The 7,695-nt window shown below is 30.3% G+C and overlaps 1 protein-coding gene across 1 annotated transcript in view; it reads left to right on the top strand.

Annotated features, from left to right (window-relative positions):
* The window catches only part of LOC106468476 (developmentally-regulated GTP-binding protein 2-like), a 28,895-nt gene extending 27,172 nt beyond the window's left edge, over window positions 1-1,723 (top strand). Inside the window, exons 11-13 of the mRNA XM_013928906.2 lie at window positions 670-728; window positions 1,259-1,312; window positions 1,462-1,723. Of these exons, the coding sequence (XP_013784360.1) occupies window positions 670-728; window positions 1,259-1,312; window positions 1,462-1,548 (200 nt within the window). The 3' untranslated portion in view covers window positions 1,549-1,723. The remainder of the gene's footprint in view (window positions 1-669; window positions 729-1,258; window positions 1,313-1,461) is intronic.
* The last annotated feature ends 5,972 nt before the right edge of the window (window positions 1,724-7,695 follow it).

The following is a 7,695-nucleotide window of genomic DNA, read 5'->3' as shown; positions in this document are numbered from 1 at the left end:
TGTAAAGGGAGTTGTTGGACCTGTTAAAATGTTTGATGTGCAGTTATTGTCTATATCTATAAGTTTTATGTAAAGGGAGTTGTTGGACCTGTTAAAATATTTGATGTGCAGTTATTGTCTATATCTATGAGTTTAATGTTGTAAAGGGAGTTGTTGAACCTGTTAAAATGTTTGATGTGAGTTATTGTCTATATCTATGAGTTTAATGTTGTAAAGGGAGTTGTTGGACCTGTTAAAATGTTTGATGTGCAGTTATTGTCTGACATTTACTGCTGTATATATATATATATATATTGAAAATACAAAAACTGTTTTTGGTAATTTGGTCCATATATTGACTGTTGATTTGGTTCTTATAATAACTCTCTGTTTATTGGTTTTGTATAATGACTTTTTGTGTATTGAGTTTGTATAATGACTTTCTGTTGATTGGGTTTGTATAATGACTTTTTGTTTATTGGGTTCGTATAATGACTTTCTATTGATTGGGTTCGTATAATGATTTTGATTCTTATTATGATTTTTACGTGTGTTTCAATTTGTATTATGATTTTTGTCTTTATTGTTTGGTTTTATAGAATGACTTTCTATTGGCTGGATATGTATAATGACATTTTCTGTTTAGTTGAATTTCATAGAATTTATAAAAAGATATATATTTATTTTTAGAATCACCTGATTTTGAAGATGGTATAATATTGAGAAGGGGTTCTACAATTGAACATGTGGTGAGTTATAAGTTTGTAAATTCGTTTTCAAACACTTTTTCCCAGATATATAGTGTTAAAAACCCTTGTTTCAGGTCTTAATTTTAATTATTTGTTTTCAAACACTTTCTCCTAGATATACAGTGTTAAAACCTTTGTTTCAGGTCTTAATTTTAATTATTTGTTTTCTGACACTTTCTCCTAGATATATAGTGTTAAAACCTTTGTTTCAGGTCTTAATTTTAATTATTTATTTTTCAAACACTTTCTCCTAGATATATAGTGTTAAAACCTTTGTTTCAGGTCTTAATTTTAATTATTTGTTTTCTGACGCTTTCTCCTAGTCATGTAGTTTTAAGAAGTGCATATTTGAGTTCTAAACATGAATTGTTTGATTTCTGACACTATCTATGATGTGTTGTTTTAAGAATATTTTGTAACATTATGTTAAACGTATGATTAGATTTTAAAGAGGGCCAATGGGTTATTATTTCATTACTAGAGATTTTATATTTAGAAATTTATTCAAACATTTTGTTTCTGTTTGTTAGTGTCACTCTATTCATCGGAGTATTGTTAGTGTTTTCAAGTACGCCTTGGTTTGGGTATGTATCTTTTCTAGTTTTCTGTTCATCGTATACTGTAACTCTAGATTATCATAATTATGTATGAATGTATAACTGTTCATTAGTATAATTCACATGTGAATCTTTATCGGTGGTTTTTAATGTTAAGACTTGTTGTGATATTTCAGGGCACCAGCACCAAGTACAGTCCACAGCGAGTAGGACTTCAACATGTAGTTAATCATGAAGATGTTATTCAGATTGTTAAGAAATAACCAGGTTTTGATATCATAAAAATCTTAAGAAATTATTATATACTTATAAAACTATGATACATTTGTTTCAATGTTTTCTAGTATAAAGAAGTTATTTGTGAATCTAATTGCTTCCTTTATAAAACACTTATAAGGATTATTTTCAAATAAAGATTATTGAAAACATTTGTCAAAATGTTGTCAGGGTTAGCATCTTTAAAAAGTCCAAGTTTAGTTTTTGAGTACCATGTCATCCCTGGGAATAATACAATGACATTATACTTTACATGATACTCACTTAGGCTTACATTCAAGCTTGTTAAAAAACTTCATTTCAGGAACTATGTTATCACCATCACACTGTTTTTAACGTGACTTGTTTGAAACAACAACTGCTAGTCTGTTTTTAGTCGCTATCATACAATGTTGTTGACTGTGAACTCACTTTTGTTTGACACAGTAATAGTTAGTCTGTTTTTAGTCTTCTTTACTCGCTATCATACAATGTTGTTGACTGTGAACTCACTTTTGTTTGACACAGTAATAGTTAGTCTGTTTTTAGTCTTATTTACTCACTATCATTTAGTATTGTTGACCAGAAACTTTTTTGTTCAACACAGTAACTGTTAATAATGGCTGGAGACGGCTTGAATGGGTAATGAAGAAAAACTTTAATATAAGTTTAACATAACAGCAAATGTACAACGTTTCGACAAGGTTTTGTCATCATCAACAGTAACTGTCAGTCTGTTTTTAATCTTGTTTACTCACTATCGTACAATGTTGTTAACTATAATTTTTTTTTGTTGGATACAGCAAATGCTCTGTTTTTGGTTTAATTTACTTGCTATCGTACAGTGTTGTTGACTGTGAACTCATTTTTGTTTAACACTGTAATAGTTATTCTGTTTTTAGTTTTGTTTACTCACTGTTGTACAGTATTGTTGACTGTAAATTTTTTCTTGTTTGACACATTAACTGTTATGTTTTTAGCTTTGTTTACTTACTATTGTACAGTGCTGACTAAATTTTTTCTTCTTTGACACAGTAACTGTTAGTCTGTTTTTAGTTTTGTTTACTTACTATTGTACAGTGTTGTTGACTGTAAACTTTTTCTTGTTTGACACATTAACTGTTATGTTTTTAGTTTTGTTTACTTACTATTGTACATTGCTGACTAAATTTTTTCTTGTTTGACACAGTAGCTGTTAGTCTGTTTTTAGTTTTGTTTACTTACTATTGTACAGTGTTGTTGACTGTAAACTTTTTCTTGTTTGACACAGTAACTGTTAATCTGTTTTTGTCTTGTTTACTCATTATTGTACAGTGTTGTTGACTGTAAACTTTTTCTTGTTTGACACAGTAACTGTTAGTCTTGTTTGCTCACTATTGTACAATGTTTGTGTCTGTAAACTCTTTTTCTTGACACAATGATTGCTGGTCTGTTTTTAGTTTCAAAAAGTGGACGGATGCTTATTCTTAACAAGTTATTGTAAAAACTTTTTATTAAAACCTTTGAAAATATAAAGTTGTGTTTTTAGTTTTTATATTTTCTGCAAATGCTTAATGTATATATAGCTTAACACTGAAAGATATCTTTTGTTTTTCCTCAAAACAAAAAGTATTACAGTTTAAAAAAAAAATAATGATTTTTGAAATAGGATTCCTAATCCATGACGATATATATTAGAAAAAAAAAGAATGTAATTTTAACTTGTTAAACAAGCAGAAGACAGCTCATTTTACTGGTGAACCATAAGAAATATGAAATGTCTTGACTGTTCAAGACTCACATTTTTGGAAGTGAAAGTTGAGATTAAAAGAAACTGTGTGGTAATCATTAATATGCTTTGTCTTAACCATATTCAAGCAATAAGTAATTATCTTACAATTTTAAAAGTAAAGGATAAGTAAATGCTAGAAGAAGTATGAACATTGGAGAAGGTTTTAATTGTCTTGTGTTTACTTTAAAGGAGGAGGTTTTAAGTTTCTTATGTTATTTGTCAGATTTAATAAATTATTTTGTGAATACAAAACTGTGATATTTATGATAGTAAACACTTTATTCATATTTGGTTTTTTGTAGGTTTTTAACATGCTTTATATTAGTATCTATTTCCTTTATATTAGTATCTATTTCCTTTGTATTAGTACCAACCTGCTTTATATTAGTATCTATTTCCTTTATATTAGTACCAACCTGCTTTATATTAGTATCTATCTCCTTTATATTAGTATCTACCTGCTTTATATTAGTATCAACCTGCTTTATATTAGTATCTATTTCCTTTGTATTAGTACCAACCTGCTTTATATTAGTATCTATTTCCTTTGTATTAGTATCTATCTCCTTTATATTAGTACCAACCTGCTTTATATTAGTATCTATCTCCTTTATATTAGTATCTATCTCCTTTGTATTAGTACCAACCTGCTTTATATTAGTATCTATCTCCTTTATATTAGTACCAACCTGCTTTATATTAGTATCTATTTCCTTTATATTAGTACCAACCTGCTTTATATTAGTATCTATCTCCTTTATATTAGTATCTATCTCCTTTGTATTAGTACCAACCTGCTTTATATTAGTATCTATCTCCTTTGTATTAGTACCAACCTGCTTTATATTAGTTAAGATTATTTGAAAAGTGTTGATAGTCCTTTTTTTTTAATTTCAAAAAATAGATATTTTTAAATGAATGTATAAGCTATAATTTTTCCTTCTTTTTTCCAATTTAAGATCATACAGGCATTTAAGGATTTGGGTAAAGGTTTTTAGGTTAGAATTAAATTTTAAATTACAGTTAGGGAAAGTAAGATCTTTACAGAATTGTGGTTTAAACAATTAAATAAGATAAAGCAGCTGAATATCTGTAACCATGTAATTTACAGTTTTTCAAATTACCAGTCAACAGCATTACAGAAAATATTTGTTTGTTGTTTAACATAAAGCTACAGAGTGGCTTATCTGTATTTTGCACACTGCTGATATAAACCCTCAGCAGACTTGCAACTGAGCTCCAAGAGACCAGAGAACAATTACTATCACAAGGCTTAGATTATAAGCTACATAGAGGGTTATCAGTGCTTTACCCACAGCTTGTGTAAGTAAGTCCTCAGGCTTCCAGCTGAGCTATAAAGGGACCAGAGAAACACTCTCACAAGGTTTAGATTATGTAGAGTACTTTGTGAATTTTAAATAGCTATTTTAAGGATTGAAAAAAGTACCCAATGAAGCTGAAAACAATATCTTCATAATAAAGTTACTGAACGTTTCATAGTTTTGACAGAATTTATCTAGTTAATGTTTATCCTTTAAACATCTTACACCAATGTATAAGTTAGTAATTGTAAAGCTGGACAAGAGTAATGGTATGGTGATTATGTTAAAAAAGTTTTGACCATTTAAAATGCAAACATTAAGTTTGGAAAGTTGGAATCAGATCCTACAGCTTCAAAAGAAAACATTTGCAAAATGGTTTTCTAACCATCAAAAAAGAGCTAATGTCTGTAACAGTTTATAATGAGATTGGGACTGTTGTTCCACATTGTGGAATACCTAAAGTAAATTCAATGGGTTGCCCCGTATATAAGACCTATTCCATTTAGGACTGATACTTCTGTTCATAAATTAGTAGCTTTTTTAGTGGATTTTTTAGCCTCTTCTAAAAACCCATTTTATTGTAAAAAAAGTTTTGAGGTTTCTAAGGATATTTCTTAATTTTTGACAAACCAAGTAGTTTGTACATTGAATCATTTTACAGAAAAGTGCCTTTGAAGGAAGTACAGTTAAGAAATAATTAAGTTTTTTTCTAAGTTCAGGTGCTATTAAAAGTTTAACAAAATCAGTATTTTCTAAATTGTTCAGGTTCCCAACCAGAGGTTGCAATTGTTTTTCTAATAGCTGAAACCCCCTTTGCAGGATTAAGGATTGCACCACGTTTAGTTAATGTTTTATAGTTATGAAAACTTTTGTTTAGATAGTTTTCCTGAACTGTTATATTATAGAAGTAATGTTTATGATTCCTTTGTAAATAATCAACATTAAAATATTAAATTTTTAATTGAGGAGCAAAGTGAATTGGTTTTACCATCTTAAGATAAATTGTTGATCTAGTTAATAAGCTTGCAATTGTTATCATAAATCAACTTTTATAGGTTTGTATTTTCATTTCGAGTTTAAGAACACTTACTATGCTAGCAGAAATACCACCCGATAAGCAGGTGTTTGTGCTAGTAATTATTAATCATAATATCCATACCTCATTGAAAGAAATATAGAAAAAGGATTTAGATTGTGTTGATTATACATTAAAAGTGGTACCCTTTAATGAAAAGTTTTTTAAAGAACTCCATTTTTTAGTACTATATTTACAAATTACATCAATAAAGATATAATCAAACCCACACGTACAGTCTTGTTGTGAGGAGATTACTTTTATTTGAAATTGTGGTCTGTGATAAAGAAATGGTTGTTGTACATACTGTAGTTATTTTTCTGTCTGAATCTTGAATACCCAAAGGGAGAAATTTTTTGTTTGTGGTGCTGTTCAATAGATGGCGCCATATTGAGTACATAGCTAGATACATATATACACACTACATTTATTATAGTACCATATTTTAATTCATGAAACTTGTGAAATGGCTAGTACCTTCACTGGCTGTTATCACTATGTTGAAAAGGTTAAGTTTTTCTTTGCATTTGATTGACAATAAAGACTTTGTATAATAGCAACAGTATATATCATAAGAACTAATGTAGTGTTTAACCACTGATGTGCCCTCTATCTGTTTCAATATAAGAGCACTTCAGTGGTTTAATAGAATGTTGTGATATACAGCACTTAAATGGTTAAACACTAAATTAATTGTTTATCTAGGTCATCTCAACAATACCAGTTGTGTACATACACCACAATATGAGGAAGAACTAGGTCATCTCAACAACACCAGGAGGTATGTACATACACCACACTATGAGGAAGAACTAGGTCATCTCAACAACACCAGGAGGTGTGTACATACAACACTAGGTCATCTGAACAACACGAGATAAGGAAGAAAGCCTAAATAATAGAAAAGTTTTGATTCCATGCATGGCTGTTATCAGTATTCTCTTTGGAAATGAACATTTGATTTATTGATGGGAGAAGCAGACTACTGTAAGCAAGACCTGATTGTTGTGTGTGTGTATATATATATACATAGAAATGGTAGGGATTATTATAATCAAGTTTTTTAAATAAAGAACACTAAGATTTAGATCTTAAGCTATCTCCTACTTGATTTGGAAATTATTTGGTCTAAAGATATACTTCAACTAATGCAACTCATATATTTGTATGCAATTAAGCACAAAGCTACACAATGGGCTATCTGTGCTCTGCCCATTACGGGTATCAAAATCCGGATTCTAGTGTTGTAAGTCCCCAGACATACTGCTGTGCCACTGGGGGGCCAACTCATATAATATAAGCTTACTGCTAAACTTGCAGAAAACAACCTCTTTAAGCCTAAACTTAAGGATACATCTTGTAATTTAACAAAATTTCTTCTCGTATTGTGGTGTATGTACACAACTCCTGGTGTTGTTGAGATGACCTAGTTCTTCCTCATATTGTGGTGTATGTACACAACTCCTGGTGTTGTTGAGATGACCTAGTTCTTCTTCACCTTGTGGTATATGTACAAAACTCCTGGTGTTGTTGAGATGACCTAGTTCTTCCTCATCTTCTGGTGTATGTACACAGCATGGTCACAAGTAAATAGACACCACCTTTTCAGAAAAAACGAACATTTTCAGTCATATTCACATGAATTGATATATGTATAATTTAATTAATAGCTAGTAGATCTTCGTGGAGTTCATTGATCCTTTGGGGCATCGTGAGAATCATCTCGTCAATTTTAAATTGTGGGATTTTCACCCACTCTTGCTTCAATACTTGGAGTAGATTGCTCTTCGAAGTTGGTTTTTTGGTTGTTTCTTGACTTGCCAGTCAAGTATGGCCCAGAGGTTTTCGATGGGGTTCATGTCAGGAGATTGGCTCGGCCAGGAAAACTTCTGGATACCATTTTCTTCCTGCCACTTTTGGGTATTTCTAGCAGTATGGCACGGTGCTCTATCTTCCTGGAACAACGTTATGTTCTTGTCCACGAAAC

Source organism: Limulus polyphemus, unplaced genomic scaffold (genome assembly GCF_000517525.1).
Source record: "Limulus polyphemus unplaced genomic scaffold, Limulus_polyphemus-2.1.2 Scaffold3020, whole genome shotgun sequence".
Taxonomy (NCBI): Eukaryota; Metazoa; Arthropoda; class Merostomata; order Xiphosura; family Limulidae; genus Limulus; species Limulus polyphemus.
This window is presented reverse-complemented; position numbering and strand designations above follow the sequence as displayed.